The sequence below is a fragment of the Amblyomma maculatum genome, chromosome 1, assembly GCF_055883805.1.
Source record: "Amblyomma maculatum isolate TAMU_Amacu chromosome 1, ASM5588380v1, whole genome shotgun sequence".
In the NCBI taxonomy this organism is placed as follows: Eukaryota; Metazoa; Arthropoda; class Arachnida; order Ixodida; family Ixodidae; genus Amblyomma; species Amblyomma maculatum.
The window spans coordinates 366,812,374-366,839,680 of record NC_139344.1 but is presented as its reverse complement, the minus strand read 5'-3'; the positions used below and the strand labels follow the sequence as shown (position 1 = coordinate 366,839,680).

At 46.6% G+C, this 27,307-nt stretch overlaps 2 protein-coding genes across 2 annotated transcripts in view; one reads left to right on the top strand and one right to left on the bottom strand.

Moving 5' to 3' along the window:
• Nucleotides 1-24,254, bottom strand: part of LOC146208060 (uncharacterized) — a 39,227-nt gene extending 14,973 nt beyond the window's left edge. Inside the window, exons 1-3 of the mRNA XM_084591729.1 lie at nt 24,141-24,254; nt 20,941-21,142; nt 5,411-5,612 (exon numbers count right to left, since the gene is read on the bottom strand). Coding sequence (XP_084447855.1) covers nt 5,411-5,612; nt 20,941-21,063 — 325 coding nt within the window. The 5' untranslated portion in view covers nt 21,064-21,142; nt 24,141-24,254. The remainder of the gene's footprint in view (nt 1-5,410; nt 5,613-20,940; nt 21,143-24,140) is intronic.
• On the top strand, nt 11,154-15,993 carry LOC146208061 (uncharacterized). The gene has a single exon (XM_084591727.1). It carries the CDS (start codon nt 11,240-11,242, stop codon nt 15,776-15,778), a length of 4,539 nt encoding a protein of 1,512 aa, XP_084447853.1. The 5' UTR covers nt 11,154-11,239; the 3' UTR covers nt 15,779-15,993.
• Nucleotides 24,255-27,307: the final 3,053 nt, after the last annotated feature.

The following is a 27,307-nucleotide window of genomic DNA, read 5'->3' as shown; positions in this document are numbered from 1 at the left end:
ATAGAGCATAGGCATACCTGTTCGACCTCTATGAAACCAACAGAAGTGCGCTAATCATGCTCCCAAAACAATATAATTTATTTTTGACATTTAATTTTACCTTCAAGACCTGTAAACGCTCCTTGGAGGTAGGTGAGCAGAAAAGCAATTTGCAAAATAGGATGCACAAATGATTACTTCTATGCCACACTTGCTAGCAAGAAGACAATAAAATGTGTAGGTTATACACACCTGTCTGGCTTATAAACTACAATACAAAAATTGCGAACATTAAGATTACTTAGATTAGTAACAGATACAGTTTCATTTGAAAGATGCCTCGGCCCCAGGCTGCCGAAATTATTCAGAGCCCTCCACTACGACGTTTCTCATAGCCCTAGTCGCTTTGGGACGTTAAACCCAACAAACCAAACCAAACCAAACCATCATTCGAAAGATCGTTCCATTCTTCAGAAGTCATCATCATCATCAGCCTGATTATACCCACTGCAGGGCGAAGGCCTCTCCCATATCTCTCCACTTAACCCGGTTCTGTGCTAGCTGCATCCAATTGACCCCTGCGAACTTCTTAATCTCATCCGCCCACGTAACTTTCTGCCGCCCCCTGCTACGCTTTCCTTCCCTTGGAATCCAGTTTGTTACTTTCAGCGACCATCGGTTATCCTCTCTTCGCACTACATGTCCTGCCCATGTTCATTTCTTCTTATTAATTTCGAATAGAATGTCGGTAACTTGAGTTATTTCTCTGACCCACTCTGCACGCTTTCTATCTCTTAATGTTACCCCTACCATTTTTCGTTCCATAGCCCTCTGGGTTGTCCTCAACTTAAGTAGAACTCTCTTGGTTAGCCTCCACGTTTCAGCCCCATAGGTGAGTACAGGCAAGATGCAACTGTTGTATACTTTCCTCTTGAGTGATACCGGTAAGCTGCTAGTCATAATCTGCGAGTGCTTGCCAAATTTGCTCCATCCCAATCTTATTCTTCTTGCTTTTCCTTTTCATGGTCCGGATCTGCGGTTACTACCTGTCCTAAGTAGACATATTCGCCTACTACTTCCAGTATTTCGCTACCTAATGTAAACCCCTGTTCCTTCCCGAGGCTGTTGAACATTACCTTAGTCTTCTGCATATTGATTTTCAAGCCTACCTTTCTACTTTTCCTGTCTAGGTCATCAATCATTATTTGCAATTCATCCCCCCAGTTGCTTAGCAAGGCAATGTCATCAGCAAATCACAGATTACTGAGGTATTCTCCATCTACCCTTATCCCTAACTGCTCCCATTCCAAGTCTCTGAATACTTCCTCTAAACAAGCTGTGAATAGTACTGGGGAGATTGTGTCTCCTTGCCTAACACCTTTCTTTATGGAAATTTTGTTACTTTCTTTATGCAGAACTATGGTTGCTGTGCAGCCACTATATATATCTTCCAGCCCTTTCACGTACAGCTCGTCTACCCCCTGATTTCGCAACGCCTGCATCACCGCCGAGGTTTCAACTGAGTCAAATGCTTTTTCGTAATCAATGAATGCTATGTATAAGGGCTGGTTATATTCCGAGCATTTTTCTATCACCTGATTGATGGTATGGATATGATCGATAGTAGAGTACCGTTTCCGAAACCCTGCTTGATCCTTTGCTTGATTGCAGTCTAAGGTTGTCCTGATTCTATTAGCGATTACCTTAGTAAATACCTTATACGTAACAGACAGTAAGCTGATTGGTCTGTAATTTTTAAGGTCCTTAGAGTCCCCTTTCTTGTGAATGAGGATAATGTTTGCATTCTTCCATGCTTCCGGTACCGTCGATGACACCAGGCACTGCGTATACAGGGTGGCCAGTTTTTCTAGCACGATATCCCCCCCGTCCTTCAGCAAATCTGTAGTTATCTGATCCTCTCCAGCTGATTTCCCCCTTTTCATAGTTTCTAGTGCTTTCTTGACCTCGTCCTTCGTTACTGGTGGAACGTCTGACTGTTTTTCCCTACCGCCAATCTCATTACGGTCCTGACTACTTTGGCTACTGTAGAGATCTGTATAGAACTCCTCGGCTACTTTGACTATCTTGTCCATATTAGTGATGACGTTGCCCGCCTTGTCCCTTATCGCATACATCTGGTTTTTGCCTATGCCCAATTTCTTCTTTACCGCTTTAAGGCTTCCCCCGTTCTTTACAGCATGCTCAATTTTCTCCATGTTATACTTCCTTATATCGGCCACCTTGCGCTTATTGATTAGCTTTGATATCTCGGCCAATTCGATCTGGTCTGTTGGATTGGAAGCTTTCATACTCTGCCGTTTCTTAATCAAATCTTTCGTCTCCTTGGACAGCTTACCGGTATCCTCTCTAACTATCCTACCGCCTACTTCTACCGCGCACTCAGTAATGATATCTATGAAATTATTGTTCCTTGCCTCTAGGGTAATGTCGCCATCCTCAGTTAGAGCTGAATACCTATTCTGTAGCGAGATCCTGAACTCTTCTGCCCTCCCCCTCACCGCTAATTCGTTGATGGGTTTCTTTCTTACTAATCTATTGTGTTCCTTCTTCAGATTTAGGTTAATTCGGGACCTCACCATCCTGTGGTCACTACATCGAACTTTCCCGATTACCTCTACATCCTGCACAATGGCGGGGGTTGAACACATTATGAAGTCGATTTCATTTTTAGTCTCTCCGTTAGGACTTTTCCATGTCCATTTTCGGTTCTTCCGTTTGCTGAAGAAGGTATTCATGATTCGTAAGTTATTGCGCTCTGCAAACTCAACTAGTAACTCCCCTCTGCTATTCCTAGAACCAATGCCATAGTCACCTACTGCCTGTCTCCTGCCTGTTTTTTCCCTACCTTGGCATTGAAGTCGCCCATTAGTACAGTATACTGCGTCTTTACTTTTCGCATTGCCGATTCTACATCTTCATAGAAGCTTTCAACTGCCTGGTCATCATAACTACATGTAGGTGCATAGGCCTGTACAACCTTCAGTTTATACCGCTTATTAAGCCTAATTACGATGCCTGCAACCCTCTCATTAATACTATAGAATTCATCTTCAGAAGTACGAAGAGCGAATCAGGTATAGGAAGAATGCGTTTCACACAACGGTATGACAGACTTGTGATATTGAATACAAAATGATAGGTATTTGCAGCCCAGGAAGGAATATTGTTTGAAGGTGGAATTACAATCTACTCTTTATAATAGATTAAGCTTATAAACTTTCAACAATGACAAGGCAAAAATTTAAGGCTGAAATTAATTTCTATTCCTGCTATACATACTCCTAGGACAAATTAATACAAAATATAGCGCCGTTATTTCGAATATGTTTATGCGAATTAAATAAGATGTCATGGTTAGGATCCCTACCTTTTATGTTTAGACACGAAGTAATGCTTATGAAAAATTGGTTTTAAAGAAGTAAATGCGCGACAACATTTCGTGGCAGACATTCTTGCATTTCTTTGCGTTGTTGGTCGCATAATATATACACCAAAAGCTTCCAGGTTAAATCAGATATGACATGATTTTTTTGATCAAACTAAATTAAATTATCAGGCGCAGTGGCTTGCAGGCACATATGCGAGGGAGAAAAGTACAGGAGACAGGCATTCCAATCGGAAAAGCTCGGTTTTGATCAGCACTGCTCTCACCAATAATGATCAAGGTGATCGCGTTAAAGACATCGTTCTGTAGATAATTCTGCATCTTGTCGTTGCGAGTGAAATGTCACGAGGACGCATCCGGCATGTGCAAGTTTGCAGCTGAGATGTAGCTCTGTTTATTATTAGATAGTCTACTTGACGTCTCGATAACAAACATGGCTCAGTTGGCAGGAGCTGTCGACTCGAGTGGCATCTCCGAGGAAGGACGGGCAGAGATGAGAACCGATTTCGGTAGCCCTGGATCGCGAGTGAGAGGCTCCACTCAGGAATCACTTTGTCACCTTTGGCTAAATCAATGTTCTATATCCATGCCTCATATAATGCGTCAGATTAAAGTTAGGTTAGGTTAGGTTAGGTTAGGTTAGGTTAGAGGCCTAGAATGAGCACAATAGAGGCACAATAGAGGCACAGAATGAGCAGTTACTGAACAAGGAATCGCAAAAGTGCATCTAGGCGAAATAGGATCCTCAAAAAGAACCGCCAACGAAAGGATCTAACTTTATCTCATCGTACCCTTAAAGGTGTAGCCGAAGTGTCCTCCCTCCTATCGACAAGAAAAATCTCACAGTGTGCTGTAGAACTTAATATCAATATAGCATTTAACCCGACGAAAAATAACGGCGTCATTTTTTTAATAACGCTTGCTATGTGGTACGCAATAAGGAAGATCGTTGATATAAATTCAGGATAACTTTGGGCAGAGAACGAAATCTTATTTAGAACAAGAATACACCAACAAAACGTGAGCTACGACGGTTGGCTGAGCCATATTATTTACCAATATTTACAAGGCATTTGAAACAGTCACCGCTGATGATAACGCCAAGTAACCTATGAAGAAATAATACATGAAGAAAGATTTCAAAACACTTTGGCTGGAGACAGTGAATAAGTGATAATTTATTGTCCGGCAGGGTTTAACGAGACCGGACCTAGGCCTCTTACGTGGAAAAATTCAATATCTTGTCTCTTCACCGCCCCGAGGGCCTGCTAGAAGGCCCAGATATTGCTAAATACTACATCAGCGACTGAAAAGCAGTTTACACGTGATGTACCGCAGTTATCCTTATTTAGACGAAGCGGTCTTTTTTTCTTTAGAACACTTGACAACATATTTTTTTATTTTGGCTTAGGTGTCAGGATATATAACACAATTCGGGAGACAATCCACTAAAACTAGTGCAACTGCTTGTAGGTAGTTTCCCACAAGTCTACATCAGAGGCTAGCAGAGTAGATATTACTGCTTCGGCGTGTCGAAAAACAAACGAACAAAAAACGTTCATATCCCAGATGAGGAAGTGAAAACTTTGTGCATCCCAGTGAAGACTATAAGCTGTACGTTTTCTGAGCAACTGCCATAGACCGTGTGTTTTTAGGAGAAATCCAAATCAACAGTTAGCGAGAGCCTTTCTGGTATCAGTTGCTGTCTATTGCAACTTTAGTCTGAAACGGTGTATTGTTTTCTGCACATTCTCCTAAAATTGGGGCCATGTGTGGGAAGCGGTAAGCTCAATCCTATTAATTACTGATTGGATCGAAGATAGTAAGAGGGTAACACTTCAAGAGAGCTTCCCTGTCGGCGCGTCTCTTGAAGCTCAAGGCAAGATGTTGGAATTAAACTCGAAATGGTTCTTTCCTAATCTAAAGCAAAAGCCACCGTTGAGAGCATGACTGCGAATAATTAAGACAATGAAGAAGAAGAACAAAGGAAAAAAAGCAGTTCGTTTCGTGATTTATACTGCTTACGTTCGGTGATCGAAGCCCGAGCCAGCACAATGCTTGCCCCAGCGAAGACACACGCCCACATGGCGGCGAAGTTTTGCACATTGTTTTCAACGTGGACGCATACCCTGTGACCTGGTCCTAGGCCATGCTTCTGGAAGCCTGCTGCGTAGCGCTCCATGAGCACGAGGAGCTCTCTGCGCGTCACCATGATGGTGCCATCAGCCTGCGTTTGAGTTGTTCAAGCAAACAAACAGTCAAACAAACAAAAAAATATTTTTAGATTTCGCAAACAAATGAATTGTTGATGCATCAATACGTCACATTTATGGGCGTTCGCTTTCGAACAATTATTTAGTCCAGTTCGCACGCTTTCATTGTCGCCTTCGGTACTAAAGCCGACTAAACTTTACTGAGTATTTTAAGGGCTCTAAATCTGTTTAAATGCTTCTAGTGTGTGCGGCCCTAGCCTGTTTCCCGATTAACTGAATGCTTTGAACCTTCGAAGCAGTTTCGAACATTCGGTACATCCCAGCTAACCTGAAGTTAGCCAGCGAAAGAAATAAAATTGAGCTCTCTCCCTACTTGAAGCCTGTGATATGGTTTTCTGCAGTCCTTACAAAATATTGGTTCCAACAACGCGGCAATCTGTGTTATGAAAGAAAGCAATTGTTTCGCAAGTTCTATGTAAAAAAAAAAAGAAGTTTCCCCATACACCAAAACTGAATACCAGAAAAGAAACAGACCACCCGACCGAGAACAAAATTATTGCGTGGCTATACATACACGGTGGTACAAGCATTTTTAAAATTGGTCGGCACATTTATTATCGTGTTGTTGTTAAGGCATCACTCAGTACAGAGCACAGGGGAAGCCATATACTGTCCACAGAGATTCAAAAGTGGTGCACTGTTCCCAGACCTCAGTGTCAGTTTCTCAGCAGTGAGTCCTTCACCTAAGATGGCAGTAAATCTACCAAAGCGTTCAGAGGTTAGTATGTGCATGCGATTGCTTTTACTGCATGACTGTGTTGTGACTGTGAAGACATTGTGACATGCGGACGTCAAGCTGTGTATTGTTTTAACTATGCCACTGCCTATACTATGATTCAAATGAACCAAGCGCGTAATATTTTACAAATCTATAAATTCCGTCTCAGTGCATTTACACATTGAGAAATTACCCGTGCTGTAAGTTTCCATGCGTCACGTTGGTAATGTTTGGTTGCATTGTTTTGTATGTGTTTATGCTTGTCTATTTCGCAGTAAGTGTGGTCTTTATGGAATGCCAAAGAAAAATATTTGTCGATGCCTTTCGATTCCACATCCGTGATGTGGTTTTAACTTCATTAATATTGTCAAGATACATTTCGAAAGAAGAAGAATATTATGCACGTTTTTTTTTTTCTGAGGGCGAAACGGTATTCCCTGCCATGCATTGAATATTCCGTGCATTCAATATTCTGTGTACTGAATGCACAGTCGTGATCAAAAGAGGTATATACAACACTGAGCCGGTAACGGAGCTCGGGAAAACTGTATTGCGACTTCATCCAGCAACAGCCATCTGGGATCAAGATAATCGTGGCGGTGCGACATTTTATCCACATGCACATGTAACTGTCGCTGCCCCTGTCACTATTAATATATGGCATTTCTATGCAGTTTTTCCGAGCTCGGTCACCGGCTGAGTGTTGTATATTACTTTTGCTCACGACTGTACGTCTGCAATCATGCAACATATGGACCACTATCTTCAATAGGTGATTTCCGCTTTGTTTGCATCAACACTATCTTCGCAGTTTGTTGCAGTGGAACCGACCATGTAGGGCAGCCAGGCAGACAGACCGTTTCTGATTTGGACGCGACCAATAAGATGCATGCAAGCTTGTAGAAAGCTCTGTCAATTCTTATTCAACTCTGGTTAAGCGTTCCTGAGATGAGAGCCTGCGCATAATTTCGAGAGAATGAGAAGATGCAGCAATGCTTCTGGGTCACTTTCTCTTCCTAGTGGCAGTAGTTGGCCCACCTCAAAGTTTCGGAGGTTCCCTTAAAAACCCAATTTGCTGCTTAGCCAGCCTTATCAGTGGCACGTACTTACAAAGCTATTTTAGCACACACATGTTTACCAACAGTTTACAAATCATTTTTGTATATATTGTGCTGTCATCGCAGAAATGTCGATGGGATGTAACCAAGTGCAGTAATCAGACTGTGAGCATTGATTATTTCAAATGGTATAGTCATTAACCCTCGGAATGTCACAGAGGCAATGCGAAATGCCAAACGCTTTTCTTTCTGCCATCACTTTGGAATAAGAATGCACCTCTTGCAAGCCTCCCGTGAAAATATCTGAGTTGCCAAAAAGGCTCTTCGGACCTTTCAGAGCAATAAGCACACTTCTTTAGCTTATGCGACTGTTTATTCAGCGTAGTTTGCCATTTTAGAAACCATAGAATTAATTCATCTTACTTTTAGATAAATTTTATTTAGAGCATTATGCGTAAATGGCCACTAGGTGAATATGACATAATGTCTGCAGTACATTAAAAAGCAATACAAAAAGCAGTATTCAGGTGATCAAATGCATGGCCCAACGTAGAGAAATCACAGTCCGAACATGAATTAAGAAACAAGAACATTTCATGAGCTCGGACCCCTAGAGTTGACAAAGCGATATTCAGGGTCCGTTAATTCCATGCCCATAGAAAAGGGTCGCGCGCCAGACACAGTTTTACAGGGTTAAAAGAACAAAGATTCCAATCCGACTTCACTTTCTCATTGCGAAAGAAACGAGAGAGGAGTGCGGAAACGAAAAACGCGTGCACGAAAGAGAGAGAGAGAGAGCGTATATTCCGTTTGTTGATTCCGACATCACTGAAACTGGAGCGCTGGCTGCCCTTCCGGACGGGCCTGCAATGGAAGGTGTCTTAGGTGTCCGACGATTGAGCGGCGCTGTGTTGGGAGGTGTCGAATCCCTTTTAGCGACATGCATATCGACGCTGACGCGTTGCTTTTCCCCCACATCGTCTGCAGGCCGTGGCGTGCTGGCTTATGAAGCCAGATTATAGTTAAGCCTTACTCAATCACAATTCCACTACCAGCTCACAGTCCTCACAAGATCGCACCTCCCCCTCACCCCTGTCTCAAGGGGCAGCCCAACACTTCCACTCCACAAGGGGTTCCGACACATCCATGCCTGAAAACGAGTGGTTTGAAAATTAAAGAACTGTTTAACAAGGCTAAACAAAGTGAATGCGTGCGGCTTTTCCATGCATATCTGCGGTCCTTAAGGACACCACAGTCGGGGCTAGACGACAAGAAGGTGTCGAGGGCTTTTTGAAGGGAGAGATCCCAAGAGGCGAGCAAGATGGGCAGTTTGGCGGTGGAAGGAAATGTAGGAGGGGTCTGGAAGGCTATGCGGCACTGTGTCGGGCAGTGTTGCATATCTGGGGAGATATGTACCTGTACGAATGTAGTTTGCCAAGTGTGGGAAGAACAAGAAGCAGGTGTGCGATGTAGAAGAAGCGAAGCAGCAGCAGCGCCGCACGCTTCGTGCATTACACGTGCGAAGAAGAAAAAGGGGGCGGCGAGCATGCAGGCCACGTGCCGCTAATCACGCAGCTGAAGGTCGGCTGAAGGTCAAATCAAACTTCGGCGGACGCGAAACGCGCCGCAATTAGCCCAGTGAAGCTTTCGCTTCAAAACGCCAACTCCTCTTGATGAAATTTCACTGAAGGCTTAACCACATGTGTCCTTAGCCTTAGCGATGTAATAAGGCTCGCGACCATCTCCCAGCAGATTTGTTTATTGTTTTCACAAGCCTCACAAGCATCGCTGAAATCAGGTGTTCAATGATACGGTCGTCCTCCGCCTTGCATTGACGAGATAGAACGTGCACTGCCAGATTAGACTCCGCATTTTCCCCTAAAGAGTGTTAAAGTGCTGACTCAAGGGACGTTTGGACATCCACCCTTCCACCCGTTGTAGATTCCGCCACAAGGCAGCCGAACACAATAAACTACATTCGTTTTTCTATCTTGTGGCAATGAATAGAACAAGAGCTCCACGCTAATGTTCACTGAAGAGCATCTGAACTGGTTTTTGTCTATAAAAATTGGATAACGGTGGAAGAACTTGGTATCTTAAAAGGGTCTTTAAGTTTCTGCGCCTTGAGGTGTTCCAGCAGAAACACCATAAGGATCGTATACTCCCATATGCGACGTTCTAAAACAATCGTCCTGAACTGAATGTCCGTCTTGGGAGTCTTCACCGCGAAGAAAACATCCAAGTAGGTTTCTTGTGCTGTCTTCAGCCTTGAGCTTAATGTTTTAAGATTATTGTCACATGGGCACCTAGCTTTTCGCCATCTAAAAGCAGCTGTCGCGACCGGAATTTGATCCCGCATGCTTGGGCACAGTAGTCGAGCGCCCTAACTACTGGACCACCACAGCGAGGCCAGGGAAACTATATTCGGGTACAACGACAAATAAGCCTTCCTTGTCCCATTGGATGTTTGCAGCGTTGTATTCTGAACAGCCCGTTTCTTCACTTATATTTTCCACTTTCAAGCCTACCGTATTAGCTTCACTTGTGCCCTTTCTCCCGTTTATTTTATCAATATCTCATTATCTGTTCTGCCTGTTTCCAATCATATTTCACATTTAAAAATGTGCATTTATATCTGATTGTTTGTTCAGTGTTCAGTGATTATATTGCCTTAACGTATTTGTCTGAATTTTGTTACGTTTCTCCACCGAGAAGTGGGACAGCTGACGCGGCCACCGCATGGCAACAGGCAGAACCGCGAGCGGATCGGCCATTTCGACGCCGTTCATCGGCCGCGCAACGATTCCTCCCGCCGACAAGTCTCGGCGTGTTCCTGTGCGTGCGTGTGTGTGCAAAAAGTGGCTAAGCCTGGAGCTCGAGGGAAAGTGCGTCGCCCTCTCCTGTCTGCAGGAGGTGGAGGAGATGAGGTCGGAACACCTGCGATTGAGTCATTCGTCGTGAACCAACATGTTTGGCTCTCCCTTTCCTTTGAGGGTTTACCCTTTCCCTGTGAACTGGACAAACTATAAAAAGCAGCGGCCGACTCCGCTGAGTGAGAGACTACTTTGACGCGGCGTTGGTACGACGCTAGACACCAGCTGTGTGAGAGTGTCTGTAATCTCTCCGGGTCAGCTTCACTGCCCGTTTCTTCCTGATGTTACAGTAAAGGTTGTTTCGTTAAAAGACGCCTCGTCTTTGCTGGCACCTTTGATGCCGTCCGCCGTCCACGGAGCCGCCAGGCCAACGCTACCGAGGGGCCGCGCGCCGCAGCGGTACGCAACCCCGGCACTCGCGACCCAAACCTAACAACTGGCGTCAGCGGTGGGTTGAGCACGCGACACCAAATGCAACAATTGGTGAACAGCGGTGGGACGACGACGACCAAGCCGTAACCGTGGTTGGAGGGACGAGCCAGGCGATACCGTCGTCTAACAACTGGTGAACAGCGGAGAGACGAGGACGACCAAGCAGTGACCGTGGTCGGTGAAACGAGCCAGGCCTGACCGAGGTGCAACATCTGGTGGGAAGAGCGGAGATGTCACAGGCGTGACTCGTGAATCAAAGCAGCTCAGCGGAAAGGCGGGAGCAGTGCAACGAGCCCTGTGTGATGACTGGTTGCCTGCAGCGGAACGACTGCGTTGGATTCTTGGCTGCGAGGTTTGGTGAGTGCGGGACTTTCTTCTACTGAGTTTTGCCAGGCTTTTGTTAAGTAAAGAACAGAGCTGGTAATTGTGTTGTCGTTGTTGCTGGGTTAATTGCAGCAAGGCAATAGTGGGCAGTAGAGAAGGCAGCATTCGGAACAGCCATGGATTTGGATTTGAAGTCGTTTCGCAAACCGAAATTGCTAGAGCTTGCGAAGGAGCTGGGTCTGAATTTGTCAGACAAACTCAGAAAACCAGAAGTGTTAAAGGCTATTCTTGAGTCGAAAGCTGAAGATGACGAGCTTTTGGAATGCCTTGAGATCATTGAAGAACGTAAGGAAAGGCTAGAGAAAGAGGAGCGTGAACGTGAGCGTGAACGTGAACGTGAACGTAAGGAAAGGCTAGAGAAAGAGGAACGTGACCGTAAGGAAAGGCAAGAGAAAGAGGAGCGAGACCGTAAGGAAAGGCAAGAGAAAGAGGAGCGAGACCGTCAACTCGCTATGGACATGAAACGTCTCGAAATAAACGCGGGACGCGCTGGCAGTGCAAGTCGGGCTCACGGTGCAGGAGAACGGGAATCGTTCAAAATGAGTGACCTAATGCGGCCGTTTAAGCTTGGAGAGGACATTGGTTTGTTCCTGGTTAACTTCGAGCGAACGTGCGAGAAGCAAGAGTTTTCTCGGGAAACGTGGCCACAGCGCTTGCTCACTTTGTTACCCGGTGAGGCGGCAGACGTAATCGCTCGCTTGACAAAAGAGGAAGCAGAGGATTACGACAAAGTTAAATCGAGTCTGCTAAGAAAGTACAGGCTGTCAGCAGAAGCATTCCGTCGGAATTTTCGAGATCATGAGAAAAGCAAAAGTGAGTCGTATACAGAGTTTGCCTACAAGCTTATGTCAAACATGTATGAGTGGCTCAAAGAAGAAAAAGCGTTTGGTAACCACGATAAGGTTTTGCAGTGTTTCGGGCTGGAACAGTTTTACAGTCGGTTACCCGAGAACGTGCGGTATTGGGTCATGGATAGGCCAGATGTTAGTACGGTGGATAGAGCCGCCGAGCTAGCTGAAGAGTTTGTGACGCGTCGGGCTCGTGGAGCTAAGGACGGTCAACAGGGGGAATTCGGCTCTAAGTTTGAGAGGCCGAAGTTCAAGCCCTTTAAAGCTAAGGAAAAAAAACGTGGTGCGGATGCGAGTCAAAGCAGTCCGGCCGGCGATAAAGCGACGGAGGTAACCGAAGCCGAACGGAAAAAGAGGTTCGAGGCAAGGCAATCGCGCGTCTGTTATACGTGCCAGAAGCCTGGTCATTTTTCGGCGCAGTGTCCAGAGACGAAACCAAAGATCGTGTTTTTGTCGTTGTGCAGAAGTGACGAGAACATGAAGCTTCTCGAACCGTACACTCGAGACCTCCTCGTGAACGGGAAACAGTGTCGAGTGCTTCGCGATTCTGCGGCCACCATGGATGTTGTTCACCCTTCTTACATAGAACCAGAGATGTTCACGGGTGAATGCGCGTGGATCAAACAAGCAGTGGAAGCTCACAGCGTATGTTTGCCCATAGCCAAAGTGCTTATTGAGGGGCCTTTCGGCGCTCTTGAGACAGAAGCTGCGGTGTCATCTATGCTTCCTCCTCAGTACCCGTACCTGTTTTCAAACAAGTCCGATCACCTCTTGCGCGAAAAGGGGCTTGTTTTTGGAGAGGCTAGCGTACTGGCCTTAACCAGATCTAGAGCTCGGGAGCTAGCTGCAAAGGCGGTAATTCCGAAGATGAGGTTGTCAAGCGATGAAAAAGGGTCGGAGGAACAGCACGCTGAAATTGAGACCACGTCCGCTGTAAACACAAGTGAGCCTGAAAAATTGAAGGCACCGGATACAGGAGAGAAAATGCCCAACACGGGTAGTTTAGAAGAGCTATCTGCAGGTTTGTTCGTCGCGCCTACGTCAGAGAGTCTTAACTTGTTGCTGAATGTCAGCAAGTCTGCTTTGATAGCCGAGCAACAAAAGGATCGCAGCCTTGAGAACATCCGCTGCAATCTAAAAGAAGGTATCGCCAAGAAAAATGTCAGTTTTGAAGTAAGAAATGGGGTCCTGTACCGAAAGTATCGAGACCGCAGGGGAATTGAGTTCGATCAGCTGATCGTGCCTGAGTGCTATCGTCAGGATCTGTTGCGCTTGTCGCATGGAGGTTCGTGGTCAGGACACCTAGGAATTAAAAAGACTAAGGACCGCCTATTGCAAGAGTACTATTGGCCAGGATGTTTTCGGGACGCAGAAGAGTTTGTAAAGACATGTGACACCTGTCAGCATGTGGGCAAACCTGGGGACAAATCGAGAGCGCCGATGAGGTTGGTGCCCGTCATTACGGAACCGTTCAGAAGGCTCGTTATTGACACTGTGGGACCACTACCGGTAACAAACTCAGGGTATAGACATATTCTGACAGTGATTTGTCCCGCGACAAAGTTCCCCGAGGCAGTCCCGCTTAAAGAACTCAGTTCAGTGGAGATAGTGAATGCACTGCTGTCCATATTTGCGCGAGTTGGTTTTCCTGCAGAAATCCAATCAGATCAGGGCACAGTGTTCACTAGCGCTTTGACCACATCATTCCTGGAAAGATGCGGAATAAGGCTCTTGCATAGCTCCGTGTACCATCCCCAGTCGAATTCCGTTGAAAAACTTCACTCCGTCATGAAGCGGCTTTTGAGAGCTATGTGTTTTGAGCGAAAAACTGACTGGGAGCTATGCCTGCCGGCGGCGATGTTTGCCCTAAGAACCGCGCCGCATGAAACTACAGGGTTTTCGCCAGCAGAGCTCGTGTACGGTCGGACGCTGCGATCTCCTCTTCGCATGCTTCGTGAATCGTGGGAAGGCCAGGGCGATGACCCAGTCGTAGTAGAGTACGTGCTCAGGTTGCTCGAACGTTTGAGGCGGGCGCAGGAGTTGTCAGAAGAAGCCATGATCAAAGCTCAGCAGAGGGCCAAAGTCCATTATGATAGGACAGCTAGGACCCGTCGCTTTGAGGCGGGCGATGAGGTAATGATTTTACGCCCATCGCTGAAAAACAAGCTGGACGTGCAGTGGGAGGGTCCGGCACGGATTGTGCAAAAATTGTCGGACGTTAACTACACAGTGAGTCTGCCAGGAAAACGGAAGGTACATCAAGTTTACCATTGTAATCTGCTTAAGCCGTACAGGCAAAGGGAAGCAGTGGTGAGTATGATGGTGAACATGCCCGAAGAGCTTCCGGTCGAACTTCCGGGACTAGGTACAGTGACGAACAGGGAAGTCACCGAACAGCTAATTAGTGAATTAGTCGCTAAAGCACCGCTTTCGCCTGAGCAGAAAACCGAATTGCACGAACTCTTGCAAGAGTTTCGAGGTCAATTCTCTGATAGGCCTGGTAGAACTTCTGTCCTTACTCATGACATTGAACTTACCTCCTCTGAGCCTGTACGGTCCAAGGCGTACCGTGTACCACCCCGCCAGCGCGATATTATGGAGGCTGAGGTAAAGAAAATGTTGGAGCTGGATGTTGTGGAGGCCTGTGAGAGTGATTACACCTCCCCTTTGATTTTGGTTGAGGTACCAGGCAAGGACCCTCGTCCTTGTGTCGACTACCGCAAGCTAAACTCCATCACTAAGGATCAAATTTATCCGATCCCAAACATCGAGGAGCGCATCGAGAAAGTTAGTAGCGCTCAGTTTATTTCCACACTAGACCTTGTCAGGGGTTACTGGCAGGTTCCCCTAACAGAGCAGGCTAGTAGGTATGCGGCGTTCATTTCACCAATGGGAACTTTCCGTCCTAAAGTTTTGAGTTTTGGTTTAAAGAACGCGCCTTACTGCTTTTCAAGCCTCATGGACAAAGTGTTGCGGGGACTTGAGGAGTTCGCTTTGCCTTATTTGGACGATGTTGCGGTATTCTCGGCATCCTGGTCGGAGCACATGACACACTTGCGGGCAGTGCTAACCCGTTTGCGCCAAGCAGGCTTAACGGTCAAAACTCCCAAGTGCCAGTTGGCACGTGCCGAAGTTGTTTACCTCGGTCACGTGGTTGGACAGGGTCGTCGCCGTCCTTCTGAAATAAAGGTTGCCGCGATACGAAACTTTCCTCAGCCGCGCACAAAGACCGATATCCGGTCGTTCTTAGGTGTCGCCGGCTACTATCAGAGATACATCCCCAGGTATTCTGATATTGCGAGTCCCCTGACAGATGCTCTCAGAAAAACGGAGCCTCAAACAGTCGTCTGGGACGAGACAAAGGAAAGCGCTTTTAGAGCCTTAAAGAGCGCTCTAACGTGCCAGCCTGTGCTACGATCGCCAGACTACACTAAAGAGTTCGTGGTTCAGTGCGATGCTAGTGAGCGTGGCATGGGAGTTGTACTATGCCAGAAAGAGACTGGAGGAGAGGAACACCCCGTCCTGTATGCTAGTCGCAAACTGACCGGTCGTGAGCAGGCGTACAGTGCCACCGAGAAAGAGTGTGCCTGTCTCGTGTGGGCCGTTCAGAAACTATCGTGCTACCTTGCCGGCTCGAGGTTTATCATCGAGACGGATCACTGCCCTCTCCAATGGCTGCAGACAACTTCTTCCAAAAATGGTCGCCTCTTGCGCTGGAGCCTCGCTTTACAGCAGTATTCTTTTGAGGTGCGTTACAAAAAGGGGAGTCTCAACGGTAATGCCGATGGCTTAAGTCGAAGCCCATAACTTGAGAAGAAGCCTTTATTCACTAGTTGGTGTTTTTCTTCCTGACATAGGATTTTGAAAATTTGTATTGTATTATCTTTGTTTGAAATGCTGTTTTGAAAATGCGATTTTCAAATTTGTGGACGCGTTCCAAGTGCTGCTAAGCTGCCCTGTAATGTAGATGGGGGCATAAGAGGGAAATAGTCTGGCAGAACTTAGTGAAGTTTGTGCCGTACTTGCTGGCTGACCGGTTGAGTTTTTAGCGTGGTTGTGATGTTGTGGGTTGTCAGAAATCTCTCCTGAAGACAAGTTGCGGAGTGCCTTGGAATCCCGGACTCGCGAAGGACTTCTTCAGGCCGTTTGAGCTCAAGAGAAGCTGAGTCGGACGACCCCGGCTAGCAGCAACATCCCGATCCCTCCGGACAGCGGATGCAGTCCCCTGCCCTTCGGGATCTCCCTTCCCCGGCGGGGCAGTCTGTTACGTTTCTCCACCGAGAAGTGGGACAGCTGACGCGGCCACCGCATGGCAACAGGCAGAACCGCGAGCGGATCGGCCATTTCGACGCCGTTCATCGGCCGCGCAACGATTCCTCCCGCCGACAAGTCTCGGCGTGTTCCTGTGCGTGCGTGTGTGTGCAAAAAGTGGCTAAGCCTGGAGCTCGAGGGAAAGTGCGTCGCCCTCTCCTGTCTGCAGGAGGTGGAGGAGATGAGGTCGGAACACCTGCGATTGAGTCATTCGTCGTGAACCAACATGTTTGGCTCTCCCTTTCCTTTGAGGGTTTACCCTTTCCCTGTGAACTGGACAAACTATAAAAAGCAGCGGCCGACTCCGCTGAGTGAGAGACTACTTTGACGCGGCGTTGGTACGACGCTAGACACCAGCTGTGTGAGAGTGTCTGTAATCTCTCCGGGTCAGCTTCACTGCCCGTTTCTTCCTGATGTTACAGTAAAGGTTGTTTCGTTAAAAGACGCCTCGTCTTTGCTGGCACCTTTGATGCCGTCCGCCGTCCACGGAGCCGCCAGGCCAACGCTACCGAGGGGCCGCGCGCCGCAGCGGTACGCAACCCCGGCACTCGCGACCCAAACCTAACAACTGGCGTCAGCGGTGGGTTGAGCACGCGACACCAAATGCAACAATTTCTAGCTTGTATTCTAGGGACTACATATTCGTTGGCATATGGTAGAGTAGTGCCTGTACATTTCTGCATTAATATAGTTAACGACTGTTCTTGTTCTTCTTCTTTGTTCATTGTTTTTGTAATGTGATCTGCAAGACATGGTTATCATCTATTTCATTGCCCACGAGCCTACGTTCAGTTCGAATTTCACTCTTTGTGTTATTTCGTTATTTTATTTTCTGTCCCTATATGTGAAGTTTTTCTGTGCATTTGTTTTCTTATTCGAGCACGGTTCCTTGCTGCGCACGTTAAAATCAAGACTTATTGAATGATTGATTGATTGATTTATTGTAAGATTGTTCATCCACAATAAATTCGTGACTCGCCTTGCTAACTAGGTGATTGTTTTATATTTTACTGACCGCACCTCTTTGGTAGGATTTATGCAGGAGTTTTATGGTTTAATGCGGTTTTTCACAGCCAACGCATCTAGTAAGGACTTGTATCCTTTTTCGAACACGAGTGTGTATGAATAGATGATAACCATGCTCTTTCTGCTGTCATTGTACACTTCTTTGTAATTTCAGGTTAAAGGTCATTATGACTTAACTCAGGTACTTAGATTACGGGTTTTCTCTGGCACCAGAACAGTTTTCTTCGAACTGCTCAAGAAAAGCATTTTTGTACCTTCTATTAATTGCCGTTTGTGCAATGAACCTGAAACCATTAAATACTTTTTCGCTGCTCACAATGATGCGATTTTTGTCTGGGGCGTGTTACAAAGTGCACTGAAGAAATACTGTATTTTAAGTTCTTACAGTGCACGATACCTTGTGGTTACTGAAGCTAGTTACAAACCTATGATAAGAGTTTTATGATTTGAATCAACAACTACTGGAAAGTGTGCATATTGGTCCGCAACCCTGTGTTTGTTGTACCAAGGATTTATTTTAACCGTGTGGCGATTCAACTAAAAGACGTCTGTGAAGAAAATGAGTTCCCACAGGACTATACTACTTTCCAATCTTGATATGGTGCCATCCTTGCAACCATTTTAGTTATGTTGTGTTTTCTGTAAAGCTTGTGCAGCGAAGCAATTAGCTGAGTGTTTTGTAAATATCCTGTTTATATACCCCCTACTTTACAGGACCACGGGTAATAAACAAGCATGTCTAAAAAAGCCCTTCGTGGCCTATTCGTTACGTTCCCGTCTGATCTGGGTCTGAGTTTGAACTACAATGCCGACCAATTTATTTTATCGAATTACCTCTACTTTACTTTCAGACTCTACCACTCGCTGCCATTTTATGGGTATTATGGAGTGTTAACCACAACGACAATGCCATGCGGATTTTCGCATTATGTATCTAGCCATGCTTTCACATTACAATGCTAGTCTTCGCTCGTTGGGAGTTTTCGCAGTGCTTTATATCGTTGCTATTACTACTTTAGTCTCTAACAGTAGAGGCGTAAAACGAGTGTCTGTCTGCTCTATGCGATGTTGACGGTAATCAGGAGGCCCCTGAAACTGCATGACTACAAGGTCGAAGGGTCCGTTTTGTCGTTTTCAGCAGAAAGTAATGTCAAATGTTTTTTTATTGCAAAAGCAGCGTAGGAGCTTTTTCTGAAGCATTAAATTCCATTACAAATGTCATTATATTTTACAACTCTGTTTTGACGAAGCACAAGTAAAATTACGGGGCACTCACTATGGAGTGACAATGCTCCATAGCCCATTAGGCCTCCAGCTTGCTTTCCGTTGGTACTCTTGCACTTTTTATCTTCTCCAGGCTATTTTCTTATTTACAGTATTGGTCAAAATTCTTGAAACCAAACGATGTTTGCCTAAGCCGTGAAATGCAGCCGTCACGCCATCATTAAAGAGATGGCATTTAAAATCATTGGATGATCTCTAATCATTTGGAAAGAAAGCAATGGTTAGCCTTGACCGCCTAGTAAAGAGCAGAGACATTAGTCTGCCAACCAAGATCCGTATAACTCGCGCTATGGTCTTTCCAGTTGTGATGTATGGGTGCGAGAGTTGGACCGTGAAAAAGGCTGACCGCCGAAGAATTGACGCGTTTGAATTGTGGTGCTGGCGAAGACTCTTGAGAGTTCCTTGGACTGCCAGAAGATCAAATCAGTCGATATTGTCGACCATAAACTCTGACTGCTCATTGGAGGGTCGAATTCTAAAGTTAAAGCTAAGCTACTTTTGTCATCTGATGAGAAGAGAGGAGTCGCTTGAGAAAGATTTGATGTTGGGAAAGGTTGAGGGTCGCCGGAGAAGGGGCAGGCAGCGAACGCGATGGTTAGATGGCATCCTCGAGGCACTGCAGATGAAGTTATGTGATGTTAGGAAGATAGTGAGAGCGTGGCGTTACATGGTCCATAGGGTCACGAAGAGTCGGACACGACTGAACGACTGAACTGAACTGATTATTCCTTATAAACTTCTCAAAATCATTGCTTTACTCAAATTTTTTGTTTTGGGCGACTCTTCCGTGGCTAACACCATCCAGCCTCTGATTGATCTATCTTCCACAAGTGTAAAATAATTTTTAAGGTGAAAATCATTATATAGGCTCACGGATGCGCGCAGAAAGTGTGCGGTCCCAAAACCTTTCCATGGCTTCCAGCGCAGCAAATAATAAAGACAGGAAAAAACAATAACTGTATCAGATAGAGGAGAAAATGACCTTCAGCCCGAGTTTCATGATTGGAGAGTAATTAGCTAATTAATTAGTGCCAAAGATCTCAAACTGGCGTCAAATCAGTGCGGACGTCGGGGACTTGCAGATAGAGCAGACGTCAGAGTAGAACTAAAACGTCAAATTGGGGTTAGAACCACCGGGTTTATGTGGAATTAGATCAGCAGTGTGCAATTAAGACAATTAATGCTAAGATCACTCAAAAAGATATACTTTGGGTTCAAAAAGCGAAAAACCAGGTTTGTGACTTCACATAATCTGGAAGTTGTCGGAGCAGTGTGAAAATATCCGAGAATGAACGGGAAAATGCCTGATTTGTGTCAAATTAGAGTAAACATTATGTAATTAAACGTAATTAATACTTACGAATGCCGAGGAACTTGACATGGTCAAAATTTGTCAAAATGGGGAATCGTGGACGAGGACATCACAACAAACGGAAGACGTTGAAGCAGGGTGAATCTCAACGTAAATGATTAAACAACTTAGAAGACCAAATTAGTATATAATTAGTACTTTGTAACTAATTAGAAGACATAACATTACTAATTATAAAAGAATTTCATATAGGCGTGCCTAGCTAGGTGTGTCTAGCAAACGACGACAGTATGTCACAGCAAAAACGCGTGCCGCAATTTGCATGTGCGTGACGTCACGGGCGGCGCCGCACCTTGCCGCCGCGCATAGCAACAAGTTCCTTTGGCGTTCTAAGCCTGCGCGTGCCGTCATACGTCGCCCCACGTCAAGCTAGCGTCAGTACCCTCGCCGTACATTCCCAGCAAACGAGTACAAACGAGACAAATTAGTGCAAAGAGTCGCAAACAGCTTCCGCGTTAGCGCACTTGAGTTATCTAAGTGCCTCAAAGGAGTTTTTTTTTTTTTTTCTCCACTTGTACACCTGCCGATCGCCACAGGTGGCTCCCCTGTGTACTACATGTACTAAAACCCCTTGTACGGTAGAGTGCCTAAAGCCCGGGCTTTAAGAGTGCCTCGATGTCAGCGCCACCGCGTGGCCTACACACTTTGATAAGCGCTGCCGCCGATATCTCGCGAGAATTGGCGGCAGCATGTGCACGCTCGGGGAAGAGAAGCCGGCTGTGCTTACTGCGTACGCGCTTTGTGTATTCGTCTTGAGAGTTTTTTGTAGAGCGCTGCAAGCAAGCGGTCCCATGTCCTCTTTAGCAGTGGACCAGAATTTACACAACACTGCCAGACACCTGTTTCTCTTCATGATGCAACTTCTAATGCTCATACATCACAGCCTCATTTACGGCACAAATGAATCTTTGCAGTTAGCTTTTAATGTTGGCTCATTCAAGTTCATCTGTTTCAAAAATCACAGAGAGGCACATACCATCGCCGGCTTTTCCGGATCCTTCAGAAGCGCTTCCTTTGCTGCCTGGTAGAAGGAGCAGCACGGTATCTCGATGGTGGGAAAGGGTGAGTGCACGATGCGATCTTCGATCCTGGCCCGCATCTCGATCGTTGAGCGTCAGCGCGCGGTGTTGGCCCGGTTTCGTTCACGGAACGCTGGTCGTATATATGCTTGGTTTATCCTGTCAAAAATTAAGAATATAGGTGGAAAATGCGAAGCATGTAAGTGAAAAAAGCAGTCTTGAAAAATTATTAATGTTCCTTTTTGTTAATATCTCAAGATATTATACTCCAGGAACTCCGGAAAACATACATGACTGGGTGTGATCTCTCGACTTACACATGCTGGGACTTTGTGTCGTAGTGTGTCTAAAATTCGAACTAGCCGCTTTGAAAAACAAGTGTAAACGCGGCACGGTGAAGTCTTAGATACGACTCCGAAGCCCCTGCGTCGCACAAGGAATGAAGAAAATAAATAAGCATGCATCACACCACTGGCAGAACTTGGTGTCTACCGCTGACCCTGCTGCTCCTCCGGAGAAGTGTCACCCACGTGGATCGACTTCATGCTCTTCTCTACTCTTAAATGCGACAACTGACGGCTGCCTATTAAGAAATCATAAAATTCACCCAAGGTGACTAGATTGTGCCTCCGAACCCCCCCCCCCCCCCCTCCTCCTTTTGGAGGTCACCCTGGACTTCAACGAGGACAAGCGCTGCTCCCCTGTTGCTGCTCTTGGCGAGGCTACCGCCGCCCTCACGGAAGAGAGCACAGGGAGCATCCTACTATGAATCGACTGCTCTCTACTGCCGTCCACGGACCAGGCTGCAGCGGCGAGGACGGCTGCACAGAAAGGAACGTCCAGCTCCTGCAGGTTGCCTCTCCCGGGCTGTTCAACTGCAGCAGAACTGGGGGGACTCCACTTGGCTGTGGACTCTCTCGAGATCAGCTTGACCCCAGACCCTGTTGCTTTCCTGTATGACTCGAGGCCGACCTTGCAGCTTCAGACCAAGTGCCAGTGCCCCCAGCTCCCGGCGTCTGCAAGCTACGACTGATCGCCGGACGTTCTGCTCATCATTGTTCGTGGCTTAGCATCCTGTGCAACGTCTTTTATTACGCTATTCTTTTTTCGCTTTTTGGCGCTGCTCATATATGTAATGCCTAGCTGCAATGTTTGTGCCTGTGCTTATACCTGCAATGTGTTCTATGTAAAGTTGCTTCCTGCTGAACTGAAATCTGCTATGTATGGGAGGGGTCCTAGGCGCTCTCACACAGTTTGCGCCTGCTTTTAAGGCAAAATTTTTTAAGCGCTCATACTCGCGGTGGCAGTCTGTTCGTTACATCCGAAGGCAGCAAGAAGAAGAGGAAAAACGTCGTGAGAGGCGGTAGCTGTCAGCTGACATGGTCGCGCACTAAATGGACGTAAGGCTTCCTGACATTACTATTGGTAGGAGCTGCCAAATCGAGCCTCTACTTTCATATGGGAGGGCCATATCAGAATCAACCAGCCAAAACCCTTGAATTCATAATATCCCTAGGCCACGCAGGCACGTTCACGCGGTTAAATTGGGGCTTTGTATGTTGGCTGGTAGCTTACGCTATCGCGTCAACGGGAAGGTGGAAGTGAAAACAGAAAGAGGTGCCATAGTGGAGGGCTTCGGACCACCGCGCGATAGAGGCTTTCGCCTCATCGCAATTTAGTGATCCAAGTGCCCCCTAGAAATGATTTTTTTCGCTGAGGTGCCTCCCAAATTTGGGTTGGAACATAAAAGATTGTGATTGCGATGGCTGGAGGCAGGCTACCGCGCACTCGAACCCCCTTCTGCCACGGAGGACCAGCTGCTGTTCCTGACCAGGAACCCCTCTTAGCAACCAACCAGATCCTGAGACCCTCCTGGAGGAGATCGGCCTCTTCCTCCAATGGACGCTCTCCTCCCGTCTGGACCATGACTATGAAGCAAACGACGACTAGAGGAGCATCCTGACCACCCCCACTCCTTGCCAACCTCCCACATTCCCTTTTGCCTGGGCACTATGAGTGGCACCACCAATTTAGGCCGACATAACCAGCGTCCAATACCCCCCTCATGAATATCTCAAAGTCTGCAAGAACAAATCAGTAGGCATCTAATTTTTGTAACCGTCGGCAGACTTCACAGAGTGGCCGTGGCCTTCGCCTGCTTAGTGTAAAATGGCGGTACTTCAAGTTTCAGCTGTAGTGTCCAAATTGTCAGAAAAGCCGAAAAAAAAAAAAAACAATTCCCCTTCTGTTGTTTATGAAGTTCACTACATTACTGACTTGCGTGCCACACTCTTCAAAGCTAGATGGTGGCTGCCTCCCCTCCTGTTACTCGTCGCACGCAATGATTATGACGCAGGCAGCTGCGTAATAATCGTGCAACAGCGCGTATGCTAATATTATGCCAGCCGTAATAAATACCGTTTTCAGCACTGTGAACGAACAAGCAAAACAGTGTAAGGATCCCATGAAATTATGTGCTCGAAATAATACAATAATTCACTAAAATGAAAAACCAGTCCGGTTTTTGCTAATAGTAATGTGAACTTGAAGTTTTTACGCCTTCTTTAAGCGTCCCTCTTTTAGGGTCCTTATGGCGTCACCCTCGAGTCACTACCCCAGCCTATTTACTTCGGTCCTTTATAGTACGAAGCAAAATTTAATAGAGCGCTTTTCTCTTTAACAAGGAGTTGGATCGCGCCACTCGATGCGGCAAAAGTGAAAACAATTTAAGTCGGAATGGGTTGCCTTCTCTCCCCCCCCCCCCCCCCTTTCTCAGGAAGCACTGTTTATAATTCGTTTTTCCAAGAATACCAAGAACCCAATGCTGCGGTCTGCTTGTATATCGTATGAGACCCCGACAGTCGGCAGAAGCAAGAAAGTGTACACTCTGACCACACAATTCGTAAAATGAACACCTCGATTGCTTATGGAGAGAGAAGGAATGCTGCTCCCACTTCTACGGAAATGCGGCTAATCTTGCAGTGCGCACAATACATAAGAGGGGTATCAAATACATTGCCTTCGTAAGGACTCAAAGTGTATTTTCTTTCAGCAACGATGTATCTCTAGAATCACGTTTATGCAAAAGATGCAGGGCCGACATCGACGCTGGGATCTTACGTGCCGTTTATCCTCAGGTATTAGAGACGATACTAACGTGATGTCGACGTGGCTGCCCTTAGCCGCCGTCCTCTCTATGCGTCAAATATGGCCTGCTGCAGTCACTGTCTAAGAGCGACACTTGGCTTTTGGATCTCACTGGGCCACTAGCCGACAACTTATTAAACGACCGGAAATTCTGGAAGTCTCGCCGCTAGAGCGACTGCGAGACGCAGCTGCAGCTGTCAGCCACTGCTGGCTCCCTGCATGGCCGCAATTCGCTTGCGTCATATTTTTTTTTATCAGGTGTGTCCCGTCTCCCTCTCTTGTTTGTATGGTCCCTCTACTCCTACACTCCTATTTAGCGCCCGTGTCTGGTTGTAACCAGTAGAAGGAGAGGCGACGAGCCCAGCATCCGAGGGCAATACACTAAAAGCGAAGAGAGAGTGAGGAGGGCAGCGAAACAGGAAGTACGGCAGCAGTGCGAGGAAAAACGAAGGGCAGGGTAGGCACGTGAAGAAGGAAACGGAGGAGGAGGGTCTGGCCGGAATAGGAGGCAGCGCAAGGAGGAAAAAGTGAGTGGAGGATTCTGCGACTGTGGCGGATGTGCCAGCTGCTGCAAATTGCTGCGGCTTAGCAAGCGCGTATTGACGATGTTCTGGCCCCGCCTGGGCTCGCCGCTTTTTTGCACTGCTCACTGCATATGCAATCGCCTGAGGTTCAAACACCTCTACAATCGCACTCACATTTTATGTTGCCGTGTGTCAGAACCCCTGACCGATTTAAGCCTTCTGTACGTCATGCATTTAACCTGTAAAGTAAAATTAATTTTTTTCTAACAACGGCTTTGGATGTGATCTACGCAAAAAAAAAAAAAATGTAGACGAAGTTAGCGCAAAAACTTTGACGAAGACAAGAATAGACACATACGAAAAAAAAAAAAGACAGGCGTTTATCTTCGTCAACATTTCTGCGTTAACTTCATGTATATTATGCAGGATTAACTAGCCCAACAACAAGCACTTTTTAACCAATGAGCGTATCATTACATGGCTTCGCACTCCAGGCGTCGCACATCCTGGGGCTTGGGGGTCGTTGGTAGGCATGGCGGGCGGGGGTCAAGGGGCGGCTTTCAGGAACAAGACGGTAGAGGCGAGGGCTTGGAAGAGTCACGTCGGGGCGCAGGTCAGCGTAATGCTGCAGCGTAATTTATCGCTGTCTATTCTTGCGTTGGAGCTGTCGCTTCAAGAACGCCCGGCGCCTGCTGGATTTCTTCACGGACGACGTCCTGGAGTGTCGCCGCCTGGGGTTGTGGGGATGATGGTAGCAATCGGCGGAGCTCCTCTCGCACGATCTCCCGGATGAGGTCCCGAAGGCTTTCTCCGCTTGTAGATGCACTGCTGTAAGGGCTTGCGCTGACCGGATGCAGTGGTCGATCATAGTGGCTCATCCGGGTGTCCATCGTCGTCTCGATGGTAGACGCTTCACTTTCAAATTCGTCTACAGTTTTCGGCTGATTCCGAACAAGTTCTGAAAAAATCGACTCTTTAACGCCTCGCATTAAAATGTTTACTCTCTCACCTTCGGTCATGATAATGTCGGCGCGGCTAAACAGGCGCTTCATCTCCTCAACGTAAACCAGGATAGGCTCATTTGGGAGTTGAAGTCTTGATTTAAGAATGGCCTTGGCTCTTTCCTTCCGAACGACACTTGCAAAGGCAGCAAAAAACTTTTTCTTGAAAATCTCCCAAATCCTTCAAAGCTGCCTCGTGATTTTCTAATCACATACGGGTAGATCCTTGAAGAGTAAAACAGACTTGCCTTAACTTCGTTTCAGTCGTTGAATTCTACCACACGGTGGAAAAGGTCCAGCCAGTTGTCCGCACCTTCAGTGGGAAGACCTTGGAAGATGGGGGGCTCCCGGGGCTGTACGAAGACAATCGGGGCTGTTGACTGGAACATTTTCAAAGTTGATGCCTTCCGGTGTCGAACGGGGTCAGGCAGCATACCGTGTTCGGGTTGTAGCCCTTGAACTAGGCGGCTGGTCCCCCAGGCCGACAGGAACAAGGCTGGGGTCTCCGTTTGAAGGATCAAGAGCAGCACCTCCACCAGATGTGACGTACTGGTGACAAGGTCGATGACACAAATTAAGAGTCGGTAATTGCACTGAAGAAACTCTTTATTGGGCTGACTTGCGCCCGCAAAGAACTAAGCAACTTGGCGGCGGTAATAGCAACAAACGTGCTCTTCGATCGTCGAACTAAGAATACTAGTTTCACTTGTCAGCACTGAATTTAAAGGCGGCGAGGAAAGATCTAGATAAAGCAGCAAATGGTACTAGCATGACCTGGAACACTGTAGAAACACACGCGAGCGGCTGGAATCTTCGAGACACGCCCCGACGCATATTTTGCGGCAAAGAAAATGATAACGCGTCTTATCACGGCAACGAGCATGAACAAACACGGAATACAGACTTGATAAGCGCGCCAGAATCACAATGATAAGGCCGCATGCCAAAGGCTGTCGAACAAGAACAAATACAGATTGAAACAGTTCGCAGCAATATACTCGGATAATATACATGAGTATATAATCACATAAAGCTTACCCCTTTTATGTGAAGCGTATGCTACCTACTTGTGAATCCACCGCAAACAAAACGAGCCAAGGAAAACCTAGTGTAATTTTAGGTGCATACCAAGATGTTCGATAACATTTCCTCCATTCGACACGAAGGAAAAGGCGTTGAGGAAAAACAGGCAGGACTTGCAGATTCGCAAATTTAGCCTAATGATAATATATCATCCGTACTCCCGTTAAAAATGATCTTGGAAGACTGTTGAAGAGTTTTTTAACCACCCCTTCGACGTGCACCTCAAAGAAAACACCACCACTATTATATAGTGAAACAATCGTCTTGTATGACGTACCAGTGCAGAAATGAATTATGGGCTACTTGTAAACATACTGATCATTATAATGCTTTCAGAGCTGAGCGGCGGCATTGGCCTTGCGGATTTTTAAGAGCATGCTGACTCTAACCAGGTGCATATGAAGAAACTGGTAACTTAGCGTCTGCTATCGTGACACAAGGCTGGCGAGAGCAGCAGAATTAGCTACCAGTTAACTGCTTACTATCATTGCAGTCTGTCGATGCTGGTTACTGCACTGCATGATTTCAAGTGTATTTGCCACTGCGTAGTTCAACAAAGAAAAATGGCA

Coding starts and splice junctions, on each gene's coding strand:
- LOC146208061 (XM_084591727.1), top strand. CDS start 11,240: ATGGATTTGGATTTGAAGTCGTTTCGCAAACCGAAATTGCTAGAGCTT.